We start from the raw sequence: 18,690 nt of genomic DNA, 5'->3' as shown, positions 1-18,690 counted from the left end.
GTACATAAATAATAGTTTGCAATTTGCTATATGAATATTATTAGATATATATGCATATAACAATTTAAGGTACATGAGACACAACTTGTAGATGGATTGAGATTTTTTAATAATGCGTACTTCTACGAGCAATTGCGCGTTTTACCGGACGGAAATCTCATTTTTCATTTAATCTAGTCTTTGCATATGACTGCACAATAGCAATATGTTATCAGTCATGTTCATTCTTTCCGCTCTTTGCTTTCGTATTTATTAAACTTATCAGTAATAACAGTTGACAGCCAATTGTTATCTAGCAGTAAAGAAAAGTGTATATTTATACGTTAATCGATGATCGAAATGACGATCGTGAAAGTGGGGTTTCGCAATAGATCGCAATATTTACTTCGCTATACTGCGAAAAAGATAATCTGAAGAGCATTATACGTTTAATTTTATCTGCAAAAGATGCCACGTCGTATAATTACTTACGTCCATAGTATTTAAAAATCGAATATTCTTTTTATCTTGGCAACGATGCAATCGAAATATATACACATCTATTGACAAATAATACGGGGAAGTAATGCGATAAAAGTACCAAATATGTATCTTGATGCAATGAAATTAGTTGTCACATGGAGGCCATTTTGCGCAAAATTGGAATGTTAAATTAAATCTATGTACTCTAAAATTTCAATAAAGTACTTTACATATTTAAAATGCAAAAAATTCTAAAGCTTTTATCTCTCCTATAGTTGTACATAATTGTTTCAGTACTAAAAGTCATATTTCAATTTACCTCGCATTTAATTTACATGTAATATTTGTAATCTATACTATACATGTACATACGATATATACATGCAGGCATATCTAAAGATTTATAAGGAAGTACAGCAGCGCCTCTATGAACTTCGATAGTGATGAAAATGTATTTTCCTTTTCCTTTTTCGCCTATTCTTTTCAAAACATTTCCTTGGAATAAGCAATTAATTGTCTCGTCATTGAATTGTGTTGAGTTCATTTTCATTGATTTAAATTCATCTTAATTGTTTTTCCATTTCCTTTTTCTCTTTTCCTCTTCTATCCTTTGCTTGTCTTTTTAATCCGCGGCAGACATGTTTTTCGTCTCTGTTTCGTACGTAGAGCAATCTGGTGGAGTGTTTTAGTAGCTATAAAAAGGACTGCTTTCCTTGCAACACTCATTGGCTGTTGCATCGTTGTGGTGAATGGGTGATATAACACATTGTTTCTTGTTTAGCAAAATAATCTGAGAGTACAAAAAAGGACAGAGTAACAACATTGCAATTCTATTCGTTGCTCGGTGAGTGTCACATTCGTTGTGTTCTCACACTACCTTCTACTACTTCGAGACGTATATAACCAAAAATATAGAGTCGCAACTTCTCGCGAATACATATGTCCCAAGCATATACTGTGTGCTGTTGTGTAATCGTGTTTATCAGCTGTGGCGGCAAAGGTGACCACTTCACCCCGTCAGTGATTCAGATTTCTACAGCGTATTGAGTACCCTGATTAAAGACGTAACAAGGTAAGAAGACCAAGAGACAAGATTGCATTTTGCTGCTGATATTCTAAGGCGAACGTCAATCTGCATTATACCCTGATTTCGCTGGCATGAAAGACTATCGTGACAAATGCGAATCGGATAAGAAGTTACATATTGAAGAAAGAGAAAAGGAGTAGAAGAAGAAGGCGTACAGAGAAATACATCGTCGGACAGTGTCATTTTGATATCTATCATTGGAGGACCGATCTTGCAGCTCTTATCCCCGCATCGCGGCGGTATGAAATAACAAGAGGCTTGATTTGATCGACAAAATCGACGACTTTAGTAGAGGCGGCGACTGTCTGATTTGTAGCGTCCGTACTCAGTCCTCAGTGTAGGCTAGTCGGGCGCACAGTTGTCGTTGTCTCGACAATTTCCAAACGGTCGTAAAATTCTTGGCAAATCTTTTCCGTAACAACTGACGTTTCATTACTCGAGATATTCTCCAAACATTTGTGTTATTTCTACACATTTAACCAGTGAGAAAATACGAGTATTTTCGTAAAGGTATTCGGCAGAGGTTATCTTTAGATAAACAAACCACTAAAGTAGAAATTTCTTGTGATTTTTGCTAAGTACATTTCCAACGAACTTTGATAAGGATCATAACATCAAGGAGGAAACCACAGAATCAGGAAGATTGAGAAAAGATAAGTGTTTTTTGACAAGTTCGGTGTTTTATACACGACGCACAAATATGGCGACAGACATGTGCATGCAACAGAACTGTACCTATTCTATCGGATTTTTGTATGAAATGATCACAGAAGAGATGTGGACGCCATGGAAGGCGATGGTGGAATATTTCGATTACACACCATGGCTGTTTGCTTTGCTTGGAAGTACCCTGATTGGACTGACTGGTATTTTCCCCCTATTTATCATCCCCATTGAAGAAGGTGCCAACCTAAGGACCGGAGGTAATATTTTTCATCAATGACACGTAATTGATTTCCTTTTTCCTTTGTTATCATGTTATTTTTTTTTAATCAGCATGAACCTATTAAATGATTCATGTGGAATCATGATGTTTTCCTGTTGCGAGACATTCTGACTATCGCTAAGGGAGGTTATGTATACAGTGTACTTTCATTTTACCGCGCACGCGGGAAATAGCTTCACAATAGGTTTAATACAGGTGATCTGTACCAACGAAGTAATTTGCTATTTTATAGCACGATGTTTATGGTTAATACAATGCTTTTACTTCTTTTATTTTAAACTTTACGTAGAGATTTCTTTTTACGTATATAAATGACATGCGCGTATGAATTTACCGTAAACAAATGAAGTTCTTCAATGAAAATGTTCAACACTAATTAATGTGTTCTTCAAGCGTGTTCTTCAAGCGTTATCTTTGAATCACGTTTTATTTGCTGGAAGATTAGATTATTAATAAGAACTAATGAAATTAACCATTTCTTTTTAATGAAATTCTAAGAAGTTATCTAATCAATCTTCCCCGTACTAACTTGCAATAAAATATTATAAATTAAGGTGATAAGGGCCTGCATAAGTAGTTTACCGTGTCACGTAAATTTAAGGGTAGGTTGATGAAATAAAGGGTAGGTTGAGTCGTAACACAACTACTGTCCTTTATTTTCTAGCATAGATTTACACTGATCGGCGAGATGTTCACTGTTCGATGGTTTTGTCTATTTCTCTCTAGGTGTTCTCGTCTCATTACGGAGAAAAGCTCGGTGTGAGTGTGCCCTTTTTAATTAACAACGCGGATTCGCTGTTCGCACCTTCCGTTAAGAAAAGTGAGGGTAACGTTACACGATGCCAATTGGTTATAGGTCATGTTAATAAATGAAGATAGGAGGAGAAAGCCTCCTACCAACGTGGCTAGTAGGTAACATTGATTATGGGAAAAACCAGCTTTTTCGTTAGTCAAGTATTGAGTTTTTCCCATTACCTGCTTTCCCCGTAATTAGTAAGGACGTATGACAACCTAAGGGTTGTTTCAAGGGCCATCCATAAACAGATAATACAAAAATAATAAACTAAAAGTTTAAGTTTATGGTGAGGCCCTGGGCTAATTGAGGGTACGCGGTGAAGACTTGCACACATCCGGCCTCTAATATGAATTGACGTTATAACCGCGTGGACGTAGGATGATGTTTTTCTTTAAGATTCAATGATCATTTGCAGAAGTAACAAATCGTTTTGTAGAATATTCGTTGCAAATAACCATCAAAACCCGTTAGAAAAATATTGCCTAATATCAATTAGTCGTGTACCGTTTAAAATATATTTGTCTTTACTTTTTAGTGATCGCTGCTGTTAGAATGTTTTCCACTAAACTTTAGCGTAATATGTCATGTGACCCCGATAATGTCAGTATACTACGTAGCTATTTGACAAGAATACGAGATTGTTGTATTCGAGGTAAGATAAACGCAAATATATACGTATTTACACGAAAGCGATTTTGTTACGTTTTTTAGACCCTAAGTTATGGATTGCAGGTATATCGTTAATAGTATAAATACCGAAACAATAATAAATTTCACAGATTTGAAATTCTTACTTCTCTAGTACGGATGTTTATGAAATTATAAATAATTTTATGATCTTTTTTCCAATGTATTCTTTAAATAGTCCGCGAACAGAGAATAGAATATACATTTGCAAGAGATTACGTCAGATTGACAGTTATATTTCTTACTCTCCAACCGTGTTAATGCTCGTCAGTATGGCCAGTATCCTGTTTATCGTAATGTATGAAAATAGGATCATTTGCCATTGATTTTACTAGAAACGCGTGCTCGATCGAATCGAATGGAAAAGAATTATTCGAAAGACAAGAAAAACACGCTTGTTACACGCTTTCTTCCTATTCTATCCATTTAATCGTATAGTTCTTCTAGGAATAAAAAGATAACGGTGTTTCAACAGGAAGATTACGCAAATTGTTGGAAATTAACGTCGTTGTGTATCTCCTAGCGATTGTTTATAATGTCTCCATGCTGTTCGTTCTTACTTAGAAAAAAATTGTCTAATTTTGTGTATACAAGATTGCCATGTTCCTCGAAAACTACGATACCACGGTAGACGAGGTAAAAATAATGACGAGTTACTACGTAGAGTAGAAAGAATTCTTCCCGGTGCCCGAAAAGAAACGCATTCGGCCACTTGCAAAGAATCTGCTGCGCAATACTGCGCATATTGTTTACCCAGCCTTTCGATGCATCGTGCCAAAGGCTTCTCTTGAAACATAATCTTGTCTCTCTCAGTGGAGTGCTACGAACTGCGCCAGAATACTTTGTCCTTCTTCGAATCGCACGAAGTTGATACCGTGTCGGTGTTGGAAGATAATTTGTATATTTGAATCACTTTATTTTGTTTCTACATAAAACGTTTTATATTTTGCATTCGTGATATATTCCTTTGAATATTACAAATATTACAAAGATAGGATTGTGGCCAACCTGATGATGGATTTATGGTTCACCATGGAATACCGGATCGTGCACCCAAAGGAAGCGCCTGCCGTAACCGGTCAGGGAAAAAAAAGACGAAATTTCGCTTCGACCCGATGTCAATGACCGAGGATTAATTCCGATCTGTGAAACGAGAGATATATTTTCTAGCGTTATTACGCGTCGGAGAGAGTAGCAGTCGCTGTTTCGTCTCGTTACGTAGTGATATCAGGTGAAATTAGGAAAATGCAGACAGGGTAGTCCATTGTGCGTGTACGAAACACGTTAAGAGAATCCCTGGTCCGTGTTAATGCGCGATGACTCTTGTTCCACGCCAATGTGAACAGACAAGGTCATGGAACTTGCGTGGAGATGGCATGCATTGTAGTAACGAAATTTGTAAACTAGGAAACAAAGCGGGCAATGCAAATGTGATCTCGTATATATTCAACAAATTACGTTCATTTTGGCAGACGAATATCGAAAAAAAGCAAACCTTTTTATTTAACCTTTGAAACTTTAAATTTTCTTATTCGGGTGGGATTTTTTTCCTTTTTGCCTATTCTTTTAATTGATTTTTATATCATGATAAGATAATAAAATAGTTGAAAATATATAATAAACGAGGAATTACTAATTTGAAAATTTCACTTTGAACAAATAGAATAGGGAAGGTGAAACCGGCCTTCGAGCTTCCAAAAATCGACTAGGGGACGTAGAGGTAAAAGGTCGAATCGAAGCAACGACGGCAGAAGTGCTCGGATCGCGCCAACATGTAAAGTTCACGTGTGCGAATGGCTTACCGTGGCACACACTGTACGCCGAAGGTCGTGGAACCTGTTGGACACAGCGGAGAATACGAATGAAATTTCCAATTCCTCCGTGGGTGGAATGCACGTTGTATATATGTGTAACGTCGTTTTAACCGGTAGAAAGAATTCAAGGACACGAGGTAGTTGAGGCAGATGGTCTCCAGGCAATTTCGACGCCACTTCGCAGGTTATTATGTGAAAATTAGTATTACTTTAACCTTAACTGCATACGAAATAGATTTCTTTAATTTGTCGATTTATGCAGATTTATTTCTTCTTTGCATAGAGAATACGTTAGCGCTACGAGCAAGTTTGAAATCTTTTGTCGGGTCAGTCCTTTAACTTTTCTTCTGCAATGGTCACCTGTCAACCCGTACCTCTTATTCATTTTTACATGGAAACTTGCTACCTGAGATTGCAGGGGTCCCTTGGGTTACAAAGGGCATCCCCGAGTCTCTTATCGAAGAAAGACCGGATCAGCTGTTGCAGCCGACTTTCACTGGCCATCTTCCATTATGCTTGGCTACAAAAAGGAAAAACTGTAAAAACGAATCGTCGCTGTACCTTTTCCGTTGCAAAACTAGTTGACAATAATTTCAGTTTTCATTTTTACGCTATCATTGCTCTCGGTTTTACGATATGTCTCGCAGGAAATCCACTGCTTGCAGGGTCTTCGCATTGTTCTAGAATTTACTTGCAAAGCACGATCAATAGTCGTAGGTCCATTTAAACGGTAAATTACAACTAGCGAAACTGAATTTAAATTGTTTCCTGTAACGCGACTGTGACTCTCCGAGCCGTACAGTTTCTCGCAGCGAAGCGAATTGTTATTCTCGTTTATGACTCGAACGAGACCTTTCTTGTTCCTTTTCTCCCATATCTCATCGCCAGGCACGTGAATCATACGTCTGTTTGTTCTTGGCCAGTTTAAACATCGCTTTTGGTCATCGACATTCAAGAGCTTGTCCTCTTTCTTCTTCTTTCGTTCGTAGCGACGCGCAGGGGTTGAGAAAAGCCATTTACATCGCGAAACTGCAAATCGATGATGCAAGGTTGTGTAAGCCGATTTTCTGCCATTCAACGATCGGGGACCGCATTCTCGTTTACGCGTATCCCCTCGAACCTTCCATCTTTCATTATGAACGGCATTCCTATCGCGGATTCCGTTACCGATACGATCGTCCTTTTATACTTCTATCGACTATTATCTTTCTGATGCTACAGTCTTATCAATTACATCTAAATACTAGCAATTTCAAAACGTGAATTTAGATCGTTGTCTGTGAAACAGATTCCTCGAGTTAATAACATATATTTAGACGTATTAAAAGTTCGGATGAAAAAGGCCGTCCGAAGCCTTGGGGAATTAACGCGTTTAAGTCTACATCGTCATTACTCCATTTAGAACGGAACGATTGTTACGGACAAATCTGGAAATGATCGCGTGGATGGCGCGCGGAACGAAACAGCTTCCCTCGTTTTAACCGAGAGAACGACTGTTCTCGAACGAATCTATTATCGAGCGTGTCTCGCTGCTCTGCTCCACGATTTGCGTTCACAGATGCGTTCTCCATTTCTCTTTCGCTCAACCCGATCGCGATTAGATTGTGACAGGCGGTTCGTTCGTGGACGAACAACTTCAGCTGCATCGAATCGCGCGTTTAATTTCTTTCAATGCTTCTACACGCCATCCGATCGATTTTTCTATTTCAGAATCACGCGACACACGTACCGCGTTTCCTCGTAAATATACTATATGCTATATAATTTCGCGTGCAGGATCACATTTGACATTTGACGTTTCTTGGCAAAATTCACGCGAAGAACGTGGCCAAATTTTTCTTTCCTTGCGCGGAACATTTCCTTACGTACGGTTTCTTCGTTTCGTGGTTGGATTCGGTGTGCTCGATATCCTGTTAGTCGATTAATTATTCCATTGCGGACAATTAGGGAATCGTCTTTTAAACGATTCGTTAGATAATTATTATCATGCTCTGCCAGTGCTCTACATAGCGATGATGCTCTAATATCGTTCACAACCGCATATAGCTTGTTATCGGACGTTTTTTCCTATGCATCCGTCTGTTTATCAGGATCGTTTTTGGTAACAACGCGTCATCGTGTCTATTTTGCTTAACACTGGACCGAATTAGACAACGCTGTTCCACGCGTATTTAATTTTGCAACCTGCAAAGGACGATTCTCGTAGACTCGTGTCTGAGCTAAACGCGAATCTGCAAACTGTATTTTCTTAGGAAAGTGTTCTCTCTACGGTTTCTGGGAACAATCAGTTTTGGGAATTGCCAACGAGATCAGATAATTCCGCGCTCTCTGCCGAATAAAATGATACGCGGTTATTGCGTTGTAAACGTTTAAATTCGTTTAAATAACGATCGAAGTGAAAAAGACGCCTAACACGCAGCATTTTTTACTTACATTTTTCGGTTTATTTAAAAAACTAAAGGAGAAAAATCAAACCCTAACACGCGATAGAGTAGATACTTTTGGTAAGAAAAGCATCGGTAGAAACTAGAATATCACTGTCGAACCGTGTTATCGACGGTCTTTTTGCGACGCTATGTTTTTATCAATTATCCTGCGATATTTATGCACGTTAGGTACTGTTGCTCCATGCAATTATATAACGGCTGCTCGTAATGGCAAGAATGCGGAGAACGAGAAAGAAGTATTTCGCGCGTTCAGGCAACAAGGTACCTGATTGTTTGAAATTGCAATAGCAGAGTTTGTCACATGTTCGGAGAATACAGTGATTACTTTTCAAAGTGTAATTAACCTCTGATCGTGTGTTTCAGATAACTTCGTCGATATATAGCGTTTTGAAAACCAGCGAAAGACCTGTCGCTGATCTTGCGTAACTATCGGCAAATATAATTTATCCGATACGAGGCAATGAAAAATAAAAGGAAACAATGAACGTCAACGTTCTATTGATCGATTCCCGATACGGTATCGAATTATCTAGTTGATAACTTTGTAGCGACATTGTAGTTATTCCATCGCGTGCCGTCGTGTTTACTCTTTATTCATAACGTTTGTTCTAAATTACGTCACTTATCCCTTTGATTGTATCTCTATGGCGAAGTTCTATGGGTTTTTGCGATCAAAACATTGCAATTTCGATCACGCTGCTGCTATTTTATATTCGCGTTTTCCCTCGAAGAACATAACGATGACTAAATTCGTGAAACTACAATCGATATTCTAATCTATGCAAATTCTCCATATTCCTGGTAAATACATCGAATTCCTACTAGCAATTTGTAACGTTGTATCGGTATTTCATCGTGAAAAAGGCGCGACGTGATTCTCAAACGATTCTAGGAATTTCTTGTAAACTCGGAGAGCTAGAACCGACGAATACTCATTATCGCGCGATGCAATTCGGAATTCGAAAGATAATACACGCATCATTGTCATCGTTCGGTAGTTTATCGAGAGATTGGCGTTGCTACGTTTGAGTAATGAAATCGCAGCCAAACAACGCGAGAATTGATCGTAATTTCAACAAATAAAAAAAAAAAAAAAAAAAAACAACGTCTGTAGAAATTGGTAGAGGTTGTACGTGTATGTAAATTCCGGGGAATTCCGTTCGCTCTTAAAGTTTATGGTTTATCTCTCTTTCTCTTTCTTTCTCCCTGATTTCGCTATCGTTGCGTGTTTCAAAATCAAAACATCGAAACTGGGGAAGAGTAACGTCGTATATATCAGTTGGCATTACGTGAATCGTAATCTATTTGAGCGACGCTTAATTCTTGATTTCTTCGTGTACACGGTGATTCGGAAGTTCCTTTAATTCGAAACGAATCGTAATCTAGATTATGTTGGCGAAATGATAAAATGATAGAAAGTGATTTTCTACCTCTGGTAGCGTTTGATGCTACCAGCGCGAAATGGAGGTCAGCCGTTAAATAATTTACACGTTGTGGTTGAGCGATTATTTAAAAATATGCGTGTTGCGTAACATGCGAAAACAAGCTCGCGTTACTCGGCATCGTTCGTTTAATTGGTCATTATTATTATAAAGGAAACAGGGAATTTTGTCGTTGGAACGATCGTTTTCGGGCAGCGCTTCATCGTCAATTTTATTACTAACGACTTATTGTTCCGATGGTCGATCGCGAAACCGTGTTACGGCAAGCCTTTTACGATTATAGTGGCTATCGAAGATTCTTAACGACGCTAACGATATAACTTTTTTCTTGCTTGATCGATGGGCTTTTAGTTCTAGCTAGCGCGACACACGTGTAATATTATATGTAAATGCTCATTCGCTTTAAATACAACTGAGAGACGTATAATCTACTGAACCGATGTATCGATTACGAGGACAGTGCAAGGTTCGCGTTGCCAACGAGAAAATTACTCGAAAACTAAATTTGTCATCGAAAAGAAGGTCTAGACACGCGGGTTATATTTGTAAAATCGTATATCGGAAAAACGATGATACTGCTTCGATTAATGCTTGATCGGTAGATTTTTCAAAATACGCCTATTTGCTAGTTTGCTTATCGCTACGGCAAACGTTCTTGATCTCTGTGGACACGTTTTACGATTTTGTACGCTCGAACAATGTTAGACGCGTAAATTGACAGTCCGTAGCGGTACACATCTGCGTAACAACGAGAATTTTCCGTAACAGGTCACTGTATCCAGCAGGCCACTTAAACGAAATAAGCGTTTATCGCGTAAAATAATTAGCGCTACGGTAGTACCACTTAACGAATGCCATTCGCGATGAAGGCTAATTGATCAAAAATATGTATATCGATTGTTGTGAAAGCAGACTTGTTAATTGTTCCATATCATCGTTATCGTTGTTGCATATTTTTCCTGTCACTTCGTTACAGAAATAAGAATGCAGATATTTTGCAGTGAAATTATTGAAATAATTTGAATCTGAATATTTGAAAAACTCAGGCTGTTTATCGAGGCCAGTCTACTTCACTTTTTCTACATATTTTTTCTACAAGAAGTGGAGCAAGGTCTATCGAATAATTATCTCGTCTGCAACGAAACGATGAAATTATTTCCACTCGATTTTTAATAAAAATTACCACTTCTTGAACGCCTATTATTACGATTAAGTAAAACGGTTAGACACCCGCCTATTTTTTTTAGGGAACAAAGATAATAACACGCTTTACGTAACCTACGATGAAATGAGATGTACCGTTAGATCACGAATTGTAATTGAAAAAGAGCCGAAGTATAATTGAATTCGCATATTATTTTATCGTTATTTATTTTAATTTAACGTTATTATTTTCAAAGTATAATTGGCTATGTGGCAAAATGAAATATCGTCCGATTAAATTTCAACTGTTGTATCTTTTCCTAATCGAAAATTCAGATAACTCGATATTCTATATATATATATATATGTTTGTATCGAGATCGGTCATTCTAAATTATCATTGATTACTGAAGAGAAAGGAGATAAGGGCCAGATCGTATTTTAACGAAAGTATCCACGCCCATAAAGAAACTCAGTCGATGGTAAAATTGTTAACATCGCGCGATTTAGCTTTAAATTTATCGGCTTCGTACAGAAAAGGCCGACCATCCATCCGTGCACAGACGCGTATGTGCGTGGGAGGAGAGTTAGAACAATTTTCTAGAACGTGTTCGATCTGTTAAGTACAACCTCTTGCACTTTTTCATCCAATGACGTGTAATTGTTTTCCTTATCCTGTACCCATGTTCTATCTATAATTTTATCAATTTTTCCGCAGAACTTGTACGATAATAATTATAACAATAAATTATATCGATCGATATAAAAATAATTCGTAAATGTTGCTTCGTTTTCTAGAACCTTCTTTAAGAACGCCGACCCTCTTTATGTTACAGATAGCGCTAATACATTGAAAATATTGCTGAGCTTCGCAGTCGGTGGCCTTCTGGGCGACGTCTTCCTGCATCTGCTACCGGAAACATGGGCGAGCAGTTCTTTGAACAAAGGTACGAAAATACTACAGCAAGGAAATGAAAAGAATCAGTGGCGCCAGCTGCACTCTTGGCAGATAATAAAAAACTATAGTCAACTGGTGGCTCGTTCTTGCTTTGGCGAATCATACGAGATAACGAACGAACCAATCACGAAGCACGAACAAATTTGGAACAAAATTCTCCTCTATTCTTTTTCATTCTTCTTCGAGTTCGGAGAATCTTGAAAGTTGTCGCAATTGAATACGAAATGTTCGAAACGAAAATAACGTATATTTTCTATCCCTACCTTCGATTCGAAGTGCTACGAAATCTATACCATCACGCGCGAAACTTATCGCTAATGTACAAAGAATGACGACGTTTCTAGGGTGATCTAATTTAGTTCTTTATACGTCATTGACGAAACATTACCTAATACACAATGTGTACTATAGAGTTATGTAATGAGAAAGTTGCAAGGGGTAACAACCTTGAACGATTTCTATTCGGGAAGACCCACGAGTTTATCGTGTGGTGGCTAGCGTCAGATAAAAGAAAGAAGTTTCAAAAAAAAAAAAAAAAAAAAAAAAAAAAAAAAAAAAAAAAAAAAAAAAAAAAAAAAAAAAAAAAAAAAAAATATAGGAGAATAGTGTCAAAGATTAAGTCGAGGTCGTTAAAGAATCAATCGATCGACGCAATATCCATGCATCGAGCGTGAAACTCGACTGATCTCACTATGTCGTTTAATCGTAAAGTATATATATGCAATTCGCATGCACAAACACACGGACTTGACAGTCGGTTTTATCGATCTTTCCTCTGCAAAAATTTGCAGTATCATCGTATAACGCGAAAGAAGCATTAAAGATTTCGAAACGATTCCTGCTAAAAATAGACGAACCTCTTCTTTTGCCTCGCCATTTTTGTGACGGTGTATTTTTGGTTTTACAATACGACTCGTATAAGAATAAGCAGCAATACAAATTTCAATCGAAGATCATATATTTAAATTACGGGCCACTTTGGCCTCAGGCTGCAATTCATCATATTAGATCTATGCTAAGCATGACTCGAGGCGATCCTTCACCTCCGTTGACTGCTTTATGAGCGATTCAAACGGCATTCTCAAACCCTATTGTATTTCAGTTGCGGATTTCAATTGCCAGCTGTCCTCTCCTAAATGAAACTGGCTCGTTTCTAGTCCACCTACAATTTCTCAGTTACCTTGGCCATCTTTTTCTCTTACAGATGACTGTGTCCAAGTCCTCTCTAAGATCTAGAATCGCTTTACACGTATCCGTTCAAGTTACATCGTTTTGTTTCAGCAGCGGATGATGGACATCCGTCGATGACGTGCGGTCTATGGGTACTAGGAGGCTTCTTGGTATTCGTCATAGTGGAGAAACTGTTTGCTTTCGAGCAAGAAGCTGAAATCGAGGATACGTCCATAAATAACGCAGAACTGTGCGAAAAAACTAGCACTGAAGCTGAAAAGGAGATGGAAAATAACAACTGTATTAATTTGATCGGAAGCAATCCGAAGAACGGTTTTTCAAAGCGACTTCCCAATGAATTTTCGAAAGCCATTAACGAGGTAATACGTCGATTGTAAAATAATGTATGATTGAAATACATCGTTCTTGAACACGATACTAATACAAGCGTTTCAAATTATTCTTACAGTTGCGGCCCTTTTTAGAAAAGAAAAACGGATACTCCGAACTGCCGAATAATTTCAAAGATAACCATAAGAACGGCTTCGTTAGCAACGGCATGAAGCCAGTATTAATGTGCAACGAGTTGTCGAATACCCTAAAAGGTTTGCCGTTGAACGAGGTAAAAGATTGTTTAAAGAAATTTGCGAAGAACGCTAATGGTTTTTCAACCGAGTTGTCGAAAGGTTATTTAAAAAAAGACAAAGCGGGCAAAGCTTCTAGCGATAAACAGATTGTTGCGAAACAAAAGTCCAAGCATATAACTGGCTATCTTAACCTGATAGCCAATATCATAGATAACTTTACTCATGGATTGGCTGTAGGCGGCTCTTTCCTCGTATCCTTCCGTTTAGGTGCTCTCACCACGTTTGCTATTCTCATACACGAGATTCCGCACGAGGTCGGAGATTTCGCAATTTTATTACGCAGTGGATTCAACAGATGGGATGCTGCGCGGGCGCAGCTTCTCACAGCTAGCGGTGGCATTTTTGGAGCCATGTCTGCAATAATTTTCTCTGGCGGTGAAGTAGGTAGGTATCGCTTCTTTAAAATTGTAAGGAAAACCGCTTGAGAATTTCTTCGCTCAATGAATGTACATTTTTAAGATTCGTGACAATTATATTTCTTTAGGAGCGAAAACAAATTGGATATTGCCCTTCACCGCGGGTGGCTTTCTTCATATCAGCATGGTCACCATTTTGCCCGAACTGCTTAAGGAAACTACTAATCCTAAAGAATCTTTGAAACAAATAGTCGCGTTGCTCTTTGGTATTACCATTATGGCATTTTTAACGATTCTTTTCGATTAATAGAGTTACTTCTTTTAGCAATAGCATTAGATACTACTTGTCGATATATATCGACACGTATCGAGTGTAAGTTTTTGTTACATTAACGTTCCTTGATACGTGTCGGGACAAGTAATTCGAATTTGCCATAAGAAATTCTACCGCGTAATACTTGTTGCTCAATGATGGTGCATCCATGCCGGGAGACAGAGGAAACGAAGAACGATGGTTAACGACTGACCAAATTCATGTAGAAGTTACTTTTGTACTGATTTTTATTTCATATAAAACTTCATAGTCATCTGTATATTTGAAATAAGTTCACGTTTAGATAATTCGATAAATAAAAATAACGTCGATCTCCTTCTGCGGTAATTAATGTTCTTCTGATAGCGAGAGACAAAGAAAACAGGGATATCTGTACAAGTTACTTTTATATTTTTCGATCGTTTATCGGGGATCGTATTATCGGCAATTCGGTATTATCCATCTACATTGTTGCATTAAGGGATACTCTGTTACAAACCTGGCATAGTTTATACATAAATATACGTATGTTCCTCCATAAACAATCGAAAACTTGTTGCATGAAACGTCATTCCGTTTCTATGATATCGACTTATTTCGCACTTAAACTTCGTTATCTAGGCGTTACACTGTGAAACCAGTATTGACGTGTGACTTTCACGTTGTAAAACATCATCGTGTACATAATATCTATGCTTCCTCGTTTACTGTTAAAAAATATTGCAACTCAAAAAAAGATTGTAAATTACTCAAAAAGAAAATAGTATATTTTGTGGGTACATCTATCGGTTTGTTCGATCATTCCGACAAATGTATAATTTAAGTTCCTAATGTATCGAACTCTTAACTACCTTATTGTGAAAGGAGGAAATAACATATTCCTGATGATGAACAATATGCGAAAGATATTATGTAAAATCTGTAAAATTGGTATGTAGATATAGAGTCATTGTATTTAATAAAATTTGAAAGATTATGTAAACTCAAGTATTTTAGAGAAGTTTACGAATTAGATGAGTTATTGAACGGAGATTCCATCTATTCTCCGTAGTCTCGTGTATTATCTAAAGGTGCTGGTTTTATAAACCGAACAAAACGCAATCCTTGTACTTAAAGGATTATTCTTTTACAACAAAAACCTTGATACATGAGCATCGTTTTTAAGCACATGTAAATAGAAATTCGGAATTACGAAGCTAGTTTAATCAGCGATTTGGCAAGTATATTTTCTATAAACTATGACTTCACGAACAAACTGTTCGTATGTAATCACTATTATTTGTAAATAAAGTATTTTATTCTATGATATATATCTTTGAACAATTTTTTTCTATGAAACAACACAAATGTGAACAGTAAAAAATAATTTATTAAATAATTTTCTTAAAACATAAAAATACACGACCACTTTCATTTCCATTTACTGGATGGGTAACACAGATTTCTTACATGTTATATGTACAGAATAATTTTCTAATTTGCATATATACACACACGCTTTTGTTATGATACATTGTACATTCATCTGTTAAAACTGGTAATAATTTGACAACAATGTTTGCGAAATATCCACGGCCAATATTCAAAATATTCATGCCAACGATTTTCTTCATCACGCGTGAAAACTTTGTACAATTATATCTACACGACACGAAATAAATACTGAAGCTCAGTCATTACGAACGTTTAATTATATCTTGCCTTTCTCTCTATAACTCATCGTGGGTAGTTTCGAGTGTTTGAAGCATGCCTATTAGTATATTTAAGTCATGATGCAGATCCAGTATGTGCTGTATAATGGGAAGAAATTCGTCTTTATGTTTTCTCCACTTGTCGATACAGATGGGAGCAGCAGTGATCATGCTATCAGAAATAGTTTTAAGAAATTCATAATTAGTTCTCAACAAATCAGTAAGATCAATTTTGAAGCTTGTTATCATTAAATTGCTTAAGCGATCGCAATATGAATATTTTAATAATTTTCTCTCAATATCAGCAGCAGAATATGCTTTCACTCTTAGTTCTTGTTGTGCAACGTCGGTGATATATTCTATATGCTGTCTCTCTACAATTAAATCATTGATTAATTTCATAACTTTCATCTGTACTTGTAATTGGCCATCGACTAAAATTTGTCCAAATATTTCTACTCCTCCATGATCGACCCACACTTTTTGTGCTATTGGAAACTGCCTTATCAGAGCACCCAAAGCAAAGAGACATCTTGACTTCAAGTCTGATTTATTACTTGTAGACAATATATGTAAAAGTTTTTGAACAAGATCATTTTCCAGTGCTTTTAATTGCACTTTAGGATTAGATTGGACAGCTGCACCCAGAAGTCTCAAAGCTTCGATCTTTATTTCGTTGTTTGTTCCATTGAGGCACGGAGATATAATTTTATTCATACTGTAATTGAGAAATCACGAAAAAATGACTTTGATGTTGATATTTAGTTAGAACAAAAATTGCTTTTTATACATACCCTTCCATATCAGCAAAAACTTTGGCATTATCAATGTGATGAAGCAAGTATTCTAAATTGTACAAAATATCTAAAATTCTTTCTATTTCTGCAGTCGTTAAAATTCCCATAGTGACTTTATTTTTATAAGCTTGAAACTTTTTAATGTAGCTACTTAACAAGTCCGAATCGCTAACAGTAATATTTATTTCAAATGATTTAAATTCTTTCTTCAAAGCTTCATAGTCTCTAAATTTTTGCCTTATTTTTTTTGAGTGTTCGATCTAGAAATATTTACAAATGATTTAAACAAATTCCTTATATGTTATACAGAGACTATAGTTAAAGGTAGTTACATCTATTTCTGGAAAATCTTCACCGTCTTGTTTCATTTTTTTCAATCTATCTTTCAATTCTTCGATCGAGTAATTAAACAAATCAGACTTTTCTGCTGGTACATGATCTTTTTCTTCAAGGATTGTGTTCTCAGGATGCAACATTACAGAATTTGTATTCGTACTGTTCGAACTTTTGTTCGAATCCTCTTCTTTTACATTGTTATCGTCAATTAATTTAGCTTCTGTTACCCCACTTTCAAAATTGTGTCGAACATGTAATCCTGCAGGTATAGGTGTACCTAATGAATTAAATGAATTAAAAGGAGAATTGATATAACAAGAACATAAATTGATGTCTTTTTTATGAATGAATAATTAAATTATTAAATTAAAAAATGAAGTAAATGACCAATCTATTTGCACCTTTAAATAAAATTCTCTATACGTCACTGTGGTACAAGTTGTAAAATATCGTATTTGAATAAACTGCAGATAATTGAGACGATAATAAATAAGAAGTTTACATAAAAACTTTTCGTAAACTTAACGGTACTGCGCGTAAGAAAATGGCCTGAATACTACAGACATATTGTCTCGAAGAAACCGCGATGTCAAATTTGACTGACGTGGTCTTAGGAAGAGAACAATCAGTTGCGTAAAAAAGTAGTCCCAGAATGTACGTAGAACGAAAGTAAATAAATGTTCGCTTACCTTTTTTTACAGTTTGCCATTCTCGAGTTGGTACAAATGTGGTTTCATTTTTTTCAAGGTTTCCGAGAACTACCGGTAACAAAAGTAAACAAGTTAGAATAATCGTATTGGATTGCATTCTCATCTTTTCCTGTGGTTAACCGAGGGTTACGACTTTTCTCAAGATGCGGCGATGACTTTTCATAAAATTATTAAAATTCTCTTAATGATATTTTGTTAACTATATTACAGAAAATTTTCAATTTTCCTGCGAGTCTCTTTCATCGCGCTTTTGTTCAATTTAAGTATTATTCACGTGTTGCGTCCGATATTTATTCAGTTAGTGTGTCAATGTTAGTATCATGTCTTGCCACCAGAGCTTACGTAGACCAATAGTCGTTCAGTACGACGTTGCCAAATTTTTCATTCAAATTGTATTACTGTATATTAGCCGTTTTTAAATAATTACTTGAGATTGGTATATACAACAGACAAAATATTTTGGTACTTTACAAAAATATATATTCGTAAATATGTAATACTAAATTTCTTTATTATTTTCTTAGGGAAAAAGGATTGAAAGTAATCACATAATATATTCCACTATTTTGAAGGAGAAGTAATATTTTACTAAAAATTCAATAATTAAATCTTCCATGTTTACATCGAATAGGGATTAACATATATCAGTATGTACTTATATATATAACCTTCTGTTTAGGAATAATTTATACGTTTAATTTTTTGTTATCTTGCGTGAGATTCTTACATTTATCGGCCAAGAATAATGATAAAAAGAGTGAACTTGGACAGTTATATTTTTCATTCGATTCATTTCTTTCATAACCGGCAGAATATTCGCGGAGGGGGGGGGGGGTAAATAATACCCGTCGAAAAGTCTTCAGTGTTGTTCGTGATATTAGATGGCAA

The 18,690-nt window shown here is 36.4% G+C and overlaps 2 protein-coding genes across 10 annotated transcripts; one reads left to right on the top strand and one right to left on the bottom strand.

Moving 5' to 3' along the window:
* The first annotated feature begins 1,126 nt into the window (after positions 1–1,126).
* Positions 1,127–15,578, top strand: LOC126869140 (zinc transporter ZIP13 homolog). Of its 8 annotated transcripts, none has more exons than XM_050625311.1 (5): positions 1,127–2,472; positions 11,661–11,771; positions 13,064–13,332; positions 13,422–13,983; positions 14,084–15,578. In XM_050625311.1, exons 1-5 carry the CDS (start codon positions 2,250–2,252, stop codon positions 14,260–14,262), a joined length of 1,344 nt encoding a protein of 447 aa, XP_050481268.1. In that variant the 5' UTR covers positions 1,127–2,249; the 3' UTR covers positions 14,263–15,578. The 8 variants fall into 8 exon arrangements, with proteins under 8 accessions (XP_050481268.1, XP_050481269.1, XP_050481272.1 ...); XM_050625312.1 differs by having other exon boundaries at positions 1,130–2,472; positions 13,067–13,332; XM_050625315.1 differs by lacking the exon at positions 1,127–2,472 and adding an exon at positions 3,261–3,407.
* Positions 15,579–15,617: 39 nt separating this feature from the next.
* On the bottom strand, positions 15,618–18,149 carry LOC126869139 (nucleotide exchange factor Sil1). 2 transcript variants are annotated; one of them, XM_050625307.1, is made up of 4 exons: positions 17,782–18,149; positions 17,089–17,369; positions 16,754–17,016; positions 15,618–16,677 (listed from the first exon to the last, which is right to left on the bottom strand). In XM_050625307.1, exons 1-4 carry the CDS (start codon positions 17,903–17,905, stop codon positions 15,978–15,980), a joined length of 1,368 nt encoding a protein of 455 aa, XP_050481264.1. In that variant the 5' UTR covers positions 17,906–18,149; the 3' UTR covers positions 15,618–15,977. The 2 variants fall into 2 exon arrangements, with proteins under 2 accessions (XP_050481264.1, XP_050481265.1); XM_050625308.1 differs by lacking the exon at positions 17,782–18,149 and adding an exon at positions 17,494–17,711.
* Between the last annotated feature and the right edge of the window lie 541 nt (positions 18,150–18,690).

Source organism: Bombus huntii, chromosome 9, assembly GCF_024542735.1.
Source record: "Bombus huntii isolate Logan2020A chromosome 9, iyBomHunt1.1, whole genome shotgun sequence".
In the NCBI taxonomy this organism is placed as follows: Eukaryota; Metazoa; Arthropoda; class Insecta; order Hymenoptera; family Apidae; genus Bombus; species Bombus huntii.
Note: the sequence above shows the minus strand (reverse complement) of the source record. Positions and strands in the feature narration are given on the sequence as shown.